Source organism: Pteropus alecto, unplaced genomic scaffold (genome assembly GCF_000325575.1).
Source record: "Pteropus alecto unplaced genomic scaffold, ASM32557v1 scaffold25, whole genome shotgun sequence".
NCBI lineage: Eukaryota > Metazoa > Chordata > Mammalia > Chiroptera > Pteropodidae > Pteropus > Pteropus alecto.
In genome coordinates, this window is record NW_006441955.1 from 10,906,678 (window position 1) to 10,922,287 (window position 15,610).

The 15,610-nt window shown below is 37.3% G+C and overlaps 1 protein-coding gene across 1 annotated transcript in view; it reads right to left on the minus strand.

Moving 5' to 3' along the window:
• Positions 1 to 14,148, minus strand: part of CUNH1orf87 (chromosome unknown C1orf87 homolog) — a 65,215-nt gene extending 51,067 nt beyond the window's left edge. Inside the window, exon 1 of the mRNA XM_006919262.1 lies at positions 14,042 to 14,148. Within this exon, the coding sequence (XP_006919324.1) occupies positions 14,042 to 14,148 (107 nt within the window). The remainder of the gene's footprint in view (positions 1 to 14,041) is intronic.
• Between the last annotated feature and the right edge of the window lie 1,462 nt (positions 14,149 to 15,610).

The following is a 15,610-nucleotide window of genomic DNA, read 5'->3' on the forward strand; positions in this document are numbered from 1 at the left end:
TGATGAGAAAAAGAAGAAAGGTTGACTGGGCGAAAGTGATCATTAAAGGCTGGAGACTACAATTTTGTGACATCAATCTAAAAAGATGCATGCTCTCCTCTGGGATTTCCCAGCAGTCCTTTTGGAGATGCAAACAAGGCAGACAGTGGGGCACATTCAGAGCTGGGGCTTTGTCAGATAGGTGCAGTTGAATGACAATAGAACAAGATAGTAGAAGAAAAGTGTATATTTAACAAATAGTTTTTGCAGTGAGAGAAGATGTATAACATGCGGTCCTTGACCTCAAGAAACTTAATTTCATTTGATTGTCCAAAAATAACACATATAATAAAGTTAACAACTGGTATAAACTTGTTTCTCGAAGTTAGATAGATAGCTTCTGGATAGTGGTTACTTTTTTCAGGGAGTTGTAGAGCCCAGAAGGGATTGTCAGGGGACTTCTGGAATATTGGTGCTATTCTGTTTTTTAATCTGGATGTTTGTTGCATGAGTGTATTACATTTGTGAAAATTCAGTGAGAGTATACTTACGATATGCATATATACATATATGTTTTTATAAAGTATTTAAAGAAATTGACATAAGATTTATATAAATAATATGGAACATACCTAATTAGCATATAGATGAATGTTACAAAGAATCAGAAGTTCATAAGAGAAATAATTGTAATAAGTCAGATGAAGAGATATACAAATACCATGTAATTTCACTTATGTGTGGAATCTAAAAATACAAACAAACAAAACAAAACAATAACTTACAGATAAAAAGAACAGAATGGTGGTTACCAGAAGAGAAGGCGGTTGAGAGGGAGGGTAAAAGGGTTAAAGAGATCAATTTTGGTGATAGATGGTTACTAGACTTACAGTAGTGAACACTGTGGTATATACAAATATGGAATTTTAATGTGGTACACCTGAAATATATATAATTTTATATACTTATTTTATCGCATTAACAAACATAAAGAAGTAACCATAGTCTGCACTGGTTGTAAAAATAATGGTATTACTGAACATTTGTCCCATGACAGGCACACTATAGCCATTTGTATACAGTTGTTTATTTAATCATCAGATCAACCCTACAGGTAGGTGCCTATATTATTCTCATTTTAGGATGAAGGAATTAAGGGTCAAAGAATTTGATTTGTCTATTCTACGTGGATTTTCAGTAGTGGAGCCAGAATTTAAACCTAAGTCTACCTGATTGCATCTAAGTTCCTACTGCCAGTAGAGGAGTCTGGAGAGGATCCATGGAAGTTTGGAATTATGTGAGAAGCAGAGAATAGAGGAGGAAGCAACCAAAGCACGAAGTGCAGGATTTAAAGGCAAAAATGCACATTGGGATAGAGAGTTAACTTCTGGATGAAGGCAAGGGAGATGAATCATCTTTGCTTTAACTATGTCAAAATCTTTCCATGGGCAGTCTCAGGATGGAACTGTATGGGAAATGGGAAATGTATCTGCCTGTCTGTTAAAACAGCCACAGTAGATGTAAAACCAAAAATAACCTGGTAAATCTGTTCAAAGTAAAAGCTGTTTAAAAAAAAAAAAAAAAAAACATACATAGCAGTTTAAAATTATCATGAAAATGACTCCCCAGCTGAGAAACGGCATGTGTCTGTTGTTAGCACAAACATTTCATCAACACACACTGGTTGTTATGCTGTTCACAGAACTCACAGTTCTTTCTTCTACACTTGTGTGCTATTTACCTGCAGTACTGAAAATAGAAATCTGCCATTTCAAAAGAATAAAGAAAATGCTATCAATACTGCCTTGGAAGCAGTAAACATCTAGCTTCCTCATATGTACTTCTGACCTCAGCGGATGCTCTGTGGGACACTAGAGAGTTTAGTGTCACTTGGGAACTACAGCATTTAGGGAGGGTAACTGTATTGCTGAAAGATAAATAAATGTAGAGAAAAGTAACCAATTGTTCACTTTCTCACACTGGACTCTTCCTGCAAACCAGCCTTTTATTGTCACTTTCTACTACTGCTCAGAGTCTCAGGTTAGAAATATTACAAAGGCATCTAGAAGCATCCTCTGCCCAAAGCAGTGTGGAGATTCGCCCATTGGCTCCACCTCCCGTGAAACTCCAACTCACCAGATCTCACATTTGATTTGGATTACACCCCTGCAGTGAACATCAAATCTCAAATGGAGGACCCAAGGGGCTCAGCAAAAAGGTCACCAGATGCCATCTTAAAGGTCTGCCAGCCTTGGCAGCAACTCAACGCCACCAATTTCCAATTGTGTGCCATCTAACAGGCCCCAGACCCTCTGGAGAAGATGGTGTATACTGTGCCAACACAGTGAATGGAGATCTAATTCCAGTAAATGCAAGCATGTTCTTATTTGGAAGTAATAACAGATAATTGACACAACCAGACTTTTCTTATTTAAAAAAGACAACAACAAAATAAAAAATAAAATGAGACTGGGGTGGGGAGTGCAAATGAAAATCTCACCAAACTCCATGGGGAAGCTATAATGTGAAGTCTGTGCTAATGTAGCAAATGTTATTGTGATGATGTATGAGGATTTTCTTTTCTTTCTTTATTTTTTATGCCATGAAGCCGTTCCATGTATTTTTATCATAGAAATTTAGCTTTAGAAAGATTTAAAAGTAATTTAACTCCCAAACCTATGCCTGAATCATTTCTTTATCATTGGAATTATATGAGCTAACATGTTCTAAATGCTTCTATGTATCAGCTATCATATACAAGTTTGCCTAAGTTCTTCCATGTTATCCAATAATAATTCAATTAGTTGAATTCAATAATAGTTCAAAAAGTAGGGATTATTATCGCCATTGGACAGATGAGACAATAAATGAACAGAGAGGCTAAGTAAATTGCCCAAGGTCATCTTCCTAGTAAGTACAGATCTAGGACTCATACCCAGGTCTGTATGGCTCCAAAGCATATGCTCCTTCCTCTATATTAATCCTCAATTTTATACCCATAATATACAAACTGTCTATTTTAAACAACAGATTGTGATTCTTTTAAAATATTAATAAAAAAGTAACATAGAAAGACATCTAGTCAACTTTCCCACCTAGACCTAAAGTTCCTCTAAATAACACCAAAGTGGACATCATTCAGTTTTGGTTTGTAACCTTTCCAGGGACAAGGAATTCAATACATTTCCAAAGTTATTCCCCAAATACCTTATTTCTTTCTTTATAACATTGAGCCAAATCCTGACATCAGTGAAAATAACCAAAGTTTATTTTTCATGGCATTTGCACTACACTATTTCACAGAATAACAAAAATGATTTTTCAAATTTAGGGTCATTTTGGCTGCGAAATTAGCAGCCAATTGAATCAGCAATTGTTCTTTGGTGTGATATATTTTTAACTCACAAAAAATGATATCCCAACATACCTACTCTTCTGCAACCTTCTTCACTTTTATATACAATTCTACAGCATTAGATGTTATTACATTATGGGTGTTTTCTTCTGTTGACTCAGCTATGCATTACTACCTTCTTAGTCGGGATTGTAGTGGGCATACAATCCACTCATTGTCTTCAGATTGTGTTATCTTTAAATTTATAAAAATAGGTGAGAACTGAAAAAATAAAGTATATAAAAAGAGGTATGGGACCATAGAGGAATTTCAAGCCAGATCTGCTTAAGGAGGATGGAAATGACTCCATGAAGGAATTGACATATAAAATAGAAGTTGAAAGAAAAAAGAGATGAAAAAATACTCCAAATAGGGTGAAGGGCTTGTTCTTGGAGAAAGTGACAGTGATTCCTAACTATTGAAACTCAGACTACCTAAGGTGGGTTATAATCATGCAGGGCGCTGGATTATAAAACAGATACTTGGATCACTCTGAATTTATTAAATCAGAATTAAACAGGAGAAGAAAATCTGTATTCTTAGCAAACATCTCAAGTGATTTTTATGCCCATTAAAGTTTGAGGAACGACATCATATGGAGTGACAAAGGAAAGTCTTTTCCATAACTGTGCAAAAGTTACCCATAATTTCAGGTAATATACTGGTTAAAGACATTGACTTTACGTTCCATAATACTGATTTTGAATCCTAGCTTCAGACATAACTTGCTGCGTGACTTTTGGCAAGTTACTTATTTCTGATTTTCAGGCTCTCATCTGCGAGATTTAAAAAATAATACTTATCAAGATAAGACGTATAAAATATTTAGTACAGAATCTGGTGCTCACTTGGTCAGCCCTTGACAAATAGTAATTTTACTTTAGTCATAAGTGAAAGTGTTATCTCCTTTATCAACATTTCCCTGTTACCCAAGTTCAGAAGGATTGTTCCTTTCTTTAGACACCCAAACCTTTTTTTATTGACAGGCAAAACTAAAGTTCAAAAATACCAAAGTTGTATGGTACATAGAAACTGAGGAAAGTCTATTACATAGATAAAAAGAGAGTTAGTGTAATCTGACTACCCTGTTATTTACTAATAACAATAAATACAAGCATTAGAAATCACCCACTTAAAAAAAAACAGATTAATTAGTATTAAAAAAGATCTCTGATAAAGCACAATTCTTCAGAACCTTTAATTTTGCAGAAAAGAATACCAAAGCATTGCTTCATCACGATGTTCTCAGGTGGATTATACCCAGGAGCTTTTCAGACTGTGCTGCTTTTAAACCTATAAGCCAACCTTTATCAGCTTGAAATTTAATGTCTTTTGCAGTTACATTTTCCCCTGTTTTGCTTTTGCAAGTCTAAGCAAAATGATTGTGTAATTGCCTGGCCTCTTCACCAGTTATCTCAGTGCTTTAAGACATAGTTTCTGAGCCAGGTCTTCTGTTCATACTGTGAAAAGATGCAGCACAAACAGATCTCCTCTCTCTATGCCACTCTCTATATACATCCACATAGTCTATGGGAATGGGGAACAGTAATTGTTCCTATATTATTTTCCTTAATTAGGTTGAACTAAATCAGGGGTATGTAAAGAGATCATGGATTTTAAAAAGTACTGTCAGAAAGGAGGAGAGATGAATAGATGGAGCACAGGACTTTTAGGGCAGTGAAACTACTCTATATGATACCATAATGATGGCTACATGTCGTTATACATTTGTCCAAACCCATAGAATGTGCAACACCAAGAATGAAGCTTAAGTTAACTTATAGACTTTGTATTATTACATCGCGTCAGTCTAGATTCATCAGCTGTAATAAATGTACCACTCTGGTGGGGGACGTTGAAAATGGGGGAGGCTATGTATATGTAGGGGAAAAGAGTATATGTGCTATCTCTGTACTTCTCTCTCAATTTTGCTGTAAATGCAAAACTGCTTTAAGAAAATCAAGTCCTACAAAAGTGTCCTATACAAATATAAATCTGTGCTTTCTTAAAATTATAAATTGTTAAACTAAATGTGGCAAGGTATTTATCTCTTTATAGAAATTTTCCACATACATACAATGAACTTATTTTGTTTTGCTTTTAAACCAAACTAGAATTACACAATTTTGTAATCTTTGAAAAAATTCCTGCAACAATATAACAAGGTATCTTTAAACATCAATACTTAATGGCACTGCAAGAAGATTTTAAATGTCTAAATAGTATTTCATTATGTACATATGAAAATTTATTTAACTAGTCCTATATTGTTGAATGTTTATCGTTTCCCACTTTTTTCCAGTTTAAATATTGCTGCTCTACTAGATTTGTTTCTTTGCTCTTAGTTCTTTGCCTCCTCCCCGGCAGAAATCTGACCTGTGTGGACTGATCAGCTGATTAGCTCCCATGTCCTCTGATTCTGGCTGATTTTGGCCAGTAAATTGTCCTGGCAGGAGATGGCTTTCTCCCTGCAAAGTTGCCTCAAGATACTTGTGTCTCTTGCCCAAAGATCATTACTTTTCTCAAGGTGGCCTGAGCTACCCTCTTTTCATCTCTGCAGATCTAAGGTTGGTAACAACTTTGCATCTGCTAGCCCATGGTTCCTGCACTATACCTTACACTTCTCTGACTTCTGTAAACAAACCCTCCTCGAATCACCCTAATTTGAGTTATATAATCTATTTCTTACTGGATCTTGACTTAAACATTTTTGTGTAAATTTTTGAAACCAAAACATTACATCCACCTGTAATTGTTGCCACAGAATTGATTTATAGATGGAAAATTTTAGCCAAAATACATGCACTTTTAAGGCTTTTAATAAGTATACTTAGAAAACAGTAGCATATGAGTTCTCTTTTTTCTAAATCCTTGTCAACTCTGAGTATTTCCATTATAGAAATATTTCTAATTTGATTGGTAAGAATAATACCCTTTTGCTGTTTAAATTTCTTGTATTACCACTCGGATTGAGTCCCCCAGCTTCTCCTCCCACCCCCAACACACATATCTAGTGTTCATTTTTTTTTCCTTTTGTGATTTGCCTATCTAGACCTTTGGCCAATTTTTGAAACTGAGCTGCTCATCTTTTTTCTATTGATTTGTAAGAGATCTTTATACATTAAAAAGATTAAGTTTTTACTATCACATATATTGTCAGTAGTGTTTTGTTTTTAATTTTTAAAATTTTTATTGTAATTTTTTGATCTATAGAGTTTCACATAATAAAGTAACAACTTTTACCTCATAGTCTCAATATTTAAGATCAGTGGGCACCTATTTTTTATAACATCGATTTGTCATTCATTCATATTATGCTATATTCTTTTACTTAAAATGTTATACCTATGTCTTGTGCTAGAGGCATATGTCCAGAACAGTATCTGATGCTTCTTTATACTCCTCACAGTGCCTAGAATAATAATAGTAATAATAATAATAAATCCATTGTAGGAGATTAATAAAGAAATATTTTAATGCAGTGGAAAGGGCATAGGAGAAGTGTGCTTTTAGCATTTACTTCATCACTTTGAACTTGTAAAAATGGAGATAATAGTGTGTGCTCTGATATTCTATTTTGAAGAGACTGAGTTCATAAATATTAAGATATTCTGTAGATTATATATCAAGAAAAGTAACAAACAAAAACAAGGTATTAGGATAAGTAGGTTACTTGACTTTTTAAATCACAAAGTTTACCCAGGTTATGTATAGAGACTATAATTGTTCATTGCTACCATCTCCTGACTAGATTATCATCATGACTTCCTATATGGTATCTCTCTTCCAGGTTATCTTCCATACAGTAGCAAGAAATGTCCTTTGGAAAGCATAAATTCCACTCCATCCTTCACTACTATCAATTCTACATAGAACATTACATTCTACATAGAAAAAATCCAGAATTCCTGCCATGGTTCACATGGCCTGTGATCTGAGCTCTGCTGGCCTCTCTGACCTCATTTTCTGCCTCCTCTTCCTTTGTTCACTCTGTTCCACCAACATTGGCTTCCTTGCTCCTCCTTGAGGACTTTATGTGTTCTCTCAGCCCAGAATGTTCTTTCCTCAGATATTTGCATGATTTACTCTCTGTTTAGATCTGTGGAGGCATGGTGGTGACAACCTGTGGTGTCACTTGGTATAGGCTGGACCTCATGGTCAAGAAAGCAGCAGCTAGATGGGTATCCTGATCTCTGGGCACTGTGCTCCCAGAAAGCAAGGCTGTCCCACTTTTTATGAAGCAAGCATTAGGCAGCCTTGTACAAAAAAATCTGCTTGGCTTCCAAGTGATCAGCTTTAGGTTCAGTTTGTTGCAGTTGCTAGGAAAGTCAATATCTGGAGAACTTGGGGCCTATGGGAAGTTGCAGCCTCTTCTGAGGCAAGAGAGAGTTTTATGGAAAGTTGGAATCTGGTGAGCCACACCCACTGGAATAAAGTTAGGTCAGTCTTAGCCAGCTCACTGCTAGCTAGCCATGGGCAACTCTTATTGGATAATTTCTGGTTCTTATCTCCACTTAGTCTCAGTTAAAATGTTACTTATGCAAAGAGGCCTTCTGGAAGCACCCCTTATAACTTGATATACTTTTATAATTCTTTTTTTTCCCCTTAACTGCACTATTGGTCATTGTTTATCTGTATGTTGTGTGTTTACCATCACTAGAACTTTAGGTACACTGCTGTATCCCTCAAGGCTTGGCACTCAGTAAGTGCTCAATTAATGTTTGTGAAAAGACTATTGATGGAATTCCATATATACATTAATTCTTATAGCTGTTACTGTTAACCCTTTTAAAAAGTCCAAGAAAGTAAAATATGTATCCATATGAAGGGCTTTGAGGGATTAAAAAATGACACGATATGGGCTCCAAGAGAATCATATGGGAAAATAACATTTATTGGCTATAAATATCAATGTACATTATTACAGATATTTGCTACTTTTTCCCATAAAACTTGTAGTCAGCTTCTCCTGTGCTTAATAATGCTGTACCAACAGCAGTGTAACTATGGATGAAGTGCTTTGGGTCATTGATTCTTGGCATTGGAAGGAACTCTAGAGGCCAACTTTATTCACTGGAAGTATCTGAATTCACAAGTGTTTCTTGAAATCAACCCAATTCCACTTTTATTTAACAACTCAATCCCCAGATTCTATAAATATTCCTCTAGGCCAGCAGTCCCAACCTTTTTGGCACCAGGGACCAGTGCTCCTATGAAAATCTGATGCCTGATGATCTGAGGTGGAGCTGTGGTGGTGATGTTAGCACTGGGGAGTGGCTGCAAATCTAGATGAAGCTTCGCTTGCTCACCTGCTGCTCACCTCCTGCTGTATTGCCCTGTTCCTAAGAGGCCACGGACTAGTGCCAGTCTGTGGCCCGGGGGTTGGGGACCTCTGCTCTAGGCCACATTTCATACCCTGGATCTTCCATAATGCTACGCCTTTAGTACGCCAGGGACTCTCCTAAAATGTGGCATCCAGAGTGGAGCATAGTACTACATAGGTGACATGTCCAATTCTGAATATAGTGGGCCTCTCACATCTCTCTTATCTGGATACTCTCAGCTCATGGTGAACTCAAACACAAGTGTAATGGGGAAACACTCTATTTTATCTTCTATTACTACCACACAGTTCTGATCACCAAATATGTGGGATTTGCTTTATACCTAGCAGTTCTCCCACACCAGCAAGGTGTCCTGCAATTCAATTAAGTTCTGATACTATTTATGTGGAGTTACTGCAGATCTCACAGGTTAAGGCCTCAGTCTCACAAGACTGCCCCACCTCCTTCAGATGTCAATCACAAGCCCAAGTTGTTACCTGTGTTTCTGACAGATGGGCTGTAAATCAGGGTTTCCCTGACCACCTCCTCCAGTTTGATTAATTTGCTCGAGTGGCTCAGAGAACTCAGGAAAACTGTTTACTTACTAGGTTACTGGTTTATTATTGAAAGAGTAAACTCAGAAATAGCCAGATGTATGAGATGCAGAGGGCAAAGTATGTGGGAAGGGGCATGGAACTTCCATGCCCTCTCTGGGAACAACTACTCTCCCAGCGTACAGAGGTGTTCAGCATCCCAGAAGCTCTCTGAATTCTATACTTTTGGGCTTTTTATGTAGGCTTCATCACATAGTTATGATCAATCATTAACTCAATCTCCAGTCCCTCTCCAGTTCTGGGAGAATGGGGCCGGGGTAAAAGTTCCAAGCTTTTAATTATGCGCTGGTCTTTCTGGTGACCAGCCTCCATCCTAAAGCAATCCAGGAACCTAATGAGCATATCCTATTTTAAAACAAAAGATACACCATCACCCAGGAGATTCCAAGAGATTAAGGAGCTCTGTGTCAGAAACCAAGGTCAAAGACCAAATATTAAAAAATGTTCCTAGTGCTCTTATGTTTTAGGAAATAGCAAGGGTTTTAGGAGCTTCATGCCAGGAACTGGGAGCAGAGACCAATATATATATTTTCTATTAGTTCATATCAAGTAAAACCCATATGATCATTTACATGTACTCTTAACTAAAAACAAACTTTGTATATATCTCTGTAAATTTAGCTCATTTTCCTTCCAAGGAAACCTTCATGTTTACTGAAGTGATTTGTCTGTCTCCCTTCAGTTGTGGTTTGCAAAATGTTGACTAAGAACAAGGGTAACACACAAAACCTCTCCGCCTTCTTACCTCCAACATGTAGTGTTTATATCAGTTGTTCATGTTGGTATGTCATCTGTCTTAATACTATTCAGTCCAGAATTAATTCTCTGCCATATTTCAAGATTTTGTGAGAGAAATGTGCCTAATGACTCACTGAAATTAACAAATACTATGTCTTCATCATTACTTCGTTCAGACTGCAGTTACTTCATCAATAAAGAAAATGGGACCAGTTTGGCATAATCTCTTTTTAGTCAACATGTACCATCACTTTGTGTTTTGTTTTCACAACTAATGTATTTAATTCTGTGGCCTGCAGTTTTGCCAGGGATTGTTTATAAGCCTCAAGTTCTGTGGTTTTGTAAACCACCTTTATCTTATTAGAAAATGAAGATATTTTCTCCTGTCACCTGCCATATCTTCTCAAAGAGCTATCAAAGATTACTCATCAGGGTTCCATAGTAACAGCTGCATGCTATTTTAGCAACACAGGTCTTTACTTGGATTTAAAGCAACTAACTACTGTCTTTACAGAACTTTACTTTTCTTGGTGTCCATTTTGCTCCAATTTATCAGATTTTCAATACGTACAAGACTTTGTATTCAGTACTAATGCTACAATTGTGCTCATAGAGTGTACAGTTAAATGGGAGAGACAGAGATGCATAGGAAATTGTCATAGAATGTCATAATTCCTAAGGGAGTGATACAAGTCCACAGGGGGAGAAGGCTGGTGAATCTGGGGCTGGTGGTGGCAGCACCTGACTAGACTTGTATTTTAGAAAGATGACACTGGCTGTACTTGAGAATTGGGCTTCACTGTAACGTTGCATAGGAGTCACCGTGGGAGTTGATTAAAATGAATATTCTGAATCAATATGTATGGAGAGGGGCTCAAGAGTCTGTATTTTTAACAAAGTCTCAAGTGGTAGTTCCTGGACTATACTTTAAGGAGCAAGGCTTTAGTGAGTATATTGAAGAATGAGAAGATTAGAGGCAGAGATTTGGGTTGGAAGGCTAGTGTAGTGATCTAGGAGGAAAATGATGCCAGCACAAACTAGGGGACACTTGTTTTATTCTTTAAAGCCTATTATAGTTTGATTTCCTTTGGACAAAATATCCAACTAGGTAGTGAGTATTTTCCTTTCATCTGTGAATAATTGTACAAGCTAAATTATGGAAAGAGGGAGAGACCTCAATTCTAGTCTTATAACTAATAATAACTGGCCTCGGTTTAAGCCCACCAAGGCCTCAGTTGTCTCATCTATAAAATGGAAGACCGGTTTTTATGGGTTGAGTTGTGGCTTCCCCCTCCGATTTGTATGTTTAAATCTTAACTTCTAGTACCTCAGAATGTTACTGTATTTGGAAATGGGGTGATTACAGATGTAATTAGTTTAGAGTAGGATGGGTCCCTAATCTAAATGACTAGTGTGCTTATAAAGGAAGAAATTTGTACACAGACACATATACCATACTTGCCATGTGAAGCTTAGAGTTATGCTGCTACAAACACAAGGAAGTACCAGAAGCAAGGAGAGAGATCTGGAACAGATAGATCCTTACTAGGCAACTTCAGAGAGGGCACAGCTCTACCAACACCTTGATTTCAGACTTCTAGCCTCTAGAACTGTAAGACAATAAGTTTCTGTTGGTCTAAGCCACCTGGTTTGTGGTACTTTGATAACAGCAGCCCTAGCAAATTAAAATACCGATTTATACATTTAACATAATTTTTAAGTCTAATGTACTATTCCATCTTCTCCACATATCTTATAGGAAATATGAACTAAATGTAATTATGCTGGAAGATTTCTGTTTTTCCATCCATTATTAATTTGTGATTTTTCTTTTTAATTCAGATTCTCCTTTTAGAGACTTCTTCCCTTTTATTTTTTATTTTTTGGCTTTATGTTTTTATGTAGATTTTTTTACTAATAGGCTCAAGTGATTCAACCCAAAGAAAACACTCTCTTGAAACCCTGCAGCATAACCAAAATGCTTCAGAGATAGATTTTGGGACATGTATGACATGATAGTTGTGGGTCTGTCCTTACCTCAGTGATTAGAAGACTTTTGAGAATTATTTATTTTTGAACCACACAGGAATATTTTAGCAAAGCATGTTAATTGTCTTATGTCATTGAAGCAAAATTAACATCAAGCCCATAGAAAACAAACAGAAAAATCTGTATTAATTTTTAAAAAAACTTTTTTTTTCAGTTGTCATGGAAGAAAAAACTATATCTTTTATTTCACAATTAATGTAGCCGAATCAATGTACTCTTTTATTTTCTGGATTCTGAAGTTTAAAGAATAAAGAAGAAAAATAAAAGTCACCTTCTTATAAGACAAAGAAAATTTTTCCTTATTTAGAAGGATAGGATCCTTCCCCTGCCAACCCATTTAGGAACATTTTAGACTCTAATAACCTTGGAAAAAGGAAGGGATTTGAGATTGTTAATAAACAATCTCAGAGAAGAATGGAATTAGTAGAGCAGTAAGGAGAACTGAGCAGGGTGTCCATACTGATCTAACTTACTTTCCTTGATAATGACTGGCATGTGACAGGAGATCTTACAGTAATCTGTCTCAGTTTTCTCATTTACAAAACAAAGGTAACTTGCCTCCTAGGCATAGAATATAAAAGGGATAGAAACATTTCATAGAAAGAGATTTGATTTTTTCATTAAATGTCTTATATCCATGGAAAGATTTGCCTCAATAATAGCAGAACCATTTATTAAGCATGCTGAATATACTATTAGAGACAGGAAAGATGTTTTGCATATTTTTCTCACTTGATCCTCACAACAACCCTAGATTGTTTTTATCTCCACTTGATAGATTATAGAATCTGAGGCCAGAGATGTTAATTAACTTTCTCAATGTCAAAAAAGCCAGAAATGCACAGAGCCAAGGTCCAAACTTTCATCTCTCAGCTCTGTAGGGATCCCAAATGCATGACTCATGTGCTGCAAACCTCTATTCCTGTGCTATGGCAGACATTACTAAGTGATTATAGCATGCACTTTGGAATCTCTTGGGGCTGTCAATACTGATGGTGGAGAAGTAAAACCAATTTGCCCTTCTAAAACCTGTACTCTGTAACAGTGGTCCTGATGGCCTCATCTTCAGAGACTCTGATTCAATAGATCTTGGGTTGGACCCAAAATCTTTATTTTTAAGGTCTCTCCAGGTGATTCTGATGATAGCCAGATTTGGTCTCCACTGCTTTCTGTGCCAGTGCTTAGTGATGTCAGACCTTTTTTCTGTTAGTGCCTTTGTTTGGTCTGTGGGTTTCTGAAGTAGACACAAGAGCTATGGAAATCATCTTAGGAGGGAAAGACATTATTGACTAGCTACTGTTTATGAAATGACTACTAGATGAAAGGTATGTCTAGTACCTTCTTTTTCTCTTGTGAACCACCACAAGTCTGGAGGGAAGAGGTAGTCATATCTGTCAGTACCAAACATCTAGTGAATTTTAGAAATACGAGTATCCTCCCTTAAATGTGACTGTGATGAGCTTAGAAGGGAAGAAAGACTTCTTAGTTATATTCTGAGAAGCTCCTGCTTGGAGAAATACCGAATAAGAAGAATAAATAAAAATCTTATAATTTATTATTAATCCCATTCCTTTATAACAAATCGACTAACAACTTCTCTTCCTTTCTCCCCCCACCCCCAAAATTACTACATGTGGTAGACCTGATGAGGAGAAGCAGCAGTACTGCATTAATATTTGTAAGTGTCTCAGTGCTTATATTTCCCATCTATTTGGAAAATCAGCCCAAGTAATTAAGGAGTATGAGGAATTATAAAGATGAAAAATATCAGGAAAACAGTGCACATGGAAACTATCAACACTATTTTATTTCTACTGTTATATCTTAATGATTTAATTTTCCATAGATGGCATTGTTAAACTGTGAATTTCTAGATTAAAAAAAAAATACCCAAACTTCATTATCATCCAGGCAAAACATATTTTTTCAAACAGTAAACTTACGTCTTTGGTTTCTCCACAAGGTACTGAAAGTGTTTACTTCCAATGATTTTCACCACCATCTCAGGCATTGCATCTGCTGCACGGGGATTCTTCCATACTGAAGACATGATTCTTCTCAAACCCCCTTCAAATCCTTGGGGGTGGAAAATTAGTAAATATCTTCCTCTTGACTTTCCACTAGGCAACTGTAGCATCCTTGTCAATAACAACAGTGATAAAAATAACGGACCAAGTGCTTTACCTGTATTATCTCATTTAATGCTCCCAATAAAGATATGAGTTAAATACTCTTAATTATTATTATTCTTGTTTTATGTTGAGGGAATAGGCATAATGTAGTTATGTAACTAAACATCAAATAATGTAGTTAGCAGAGTTGGGATTTCCACCTAAGAAGTTTGTACAACTAGTCTTCTGAGCCATTTGGCAGCTCTACCTCCCTGATTTCAGATGGCATTCTTGAGAGGTCAGAGTGGAAGCCAGGACTTTAATGGGACATATGAATATCTTATATTCAGCTCTGATGCTCAGTTTCTGCTTTTATAAAACCTGGATAATTCCAGTTTTCTTCTCAGACATGGAGGGTGAATCCAACAAGATACTGTATCTGAAAGAGTGCCATACATAAGAAAAGAGTTTTGTTGTAGTTGTAGTTGTTATGGCTGACCTGTTTTTGTAACAAGCCAATGAATCTGAAATTGAAATCCTGCACTAGATAAGCAGCAGGTGTTTAAACAGGTCTGGTGCTAAGGGAAACTTAGAAGTTCTGTAAACTTGGCCCTAGGCTGACCACTCCCTTTCAAAGCCTCTCAGATTGAAAGGCTTTTACAGACTAGGAAACTGAGGCCCAGAGAGGGTGTCCCACAGCGAGTGAGAGAATATCTGTTTCTAGTACTCGGGTCTGACAGCTAGACCAGCATTTTTCCCAAGACCCCAGCTTCACTTAGTATATGGTCAGCACTAGGAGCTGCTCAATGAGGGAGCCCTATCCAGCGGGACCTGCAACCTCTTTGATGCTTTCTGGAAACTCTAAGGACAAGGACTTAATGCTTGTGGGGTCCCTTCTCTGTCCAGCAGCTGCGTGTCAGTCCTGAGCCCCTTCTAGGGAGAGATCAGAGGGAGTGGCCTTACCACGAGGCTGCGTTTCACCACCCAGGCAGCTCAGGAGTGCGCCGTCTGTATTCTCAGGAGGAACCAGCTGCGGAGGCCCCTTGGGAGCAGGGTTGGGCAGGGGATTGAAGCCCAGGAGTCTGGCCAATCACAGGGCCCGGTGCGCGGGTGGAGGCTGCTCCTGCCCTGATCGCTAAGGACTCTTGAGGTCTGTTGCTGGGCGGGACCAAGTTTCTTTCCACCTGCAGGAGGCAAGGGACCTTCACCACAGGTGCCCAGGCAGTGGCTGCTGACAGGCTTAGATGTTCTTAAATCTGTGTTTTGGGGCTTCCTCAATGATCTGTGAGCGGTTTTTTTGAAGCTCACCTGCTGTGGTCACACCTGTCCCTCGTTTTCCCTTAAATTTCTTCTCTCTTTATGAGATTTGCATGTAGTTGGAAATCTTAACACTTGTTGCTT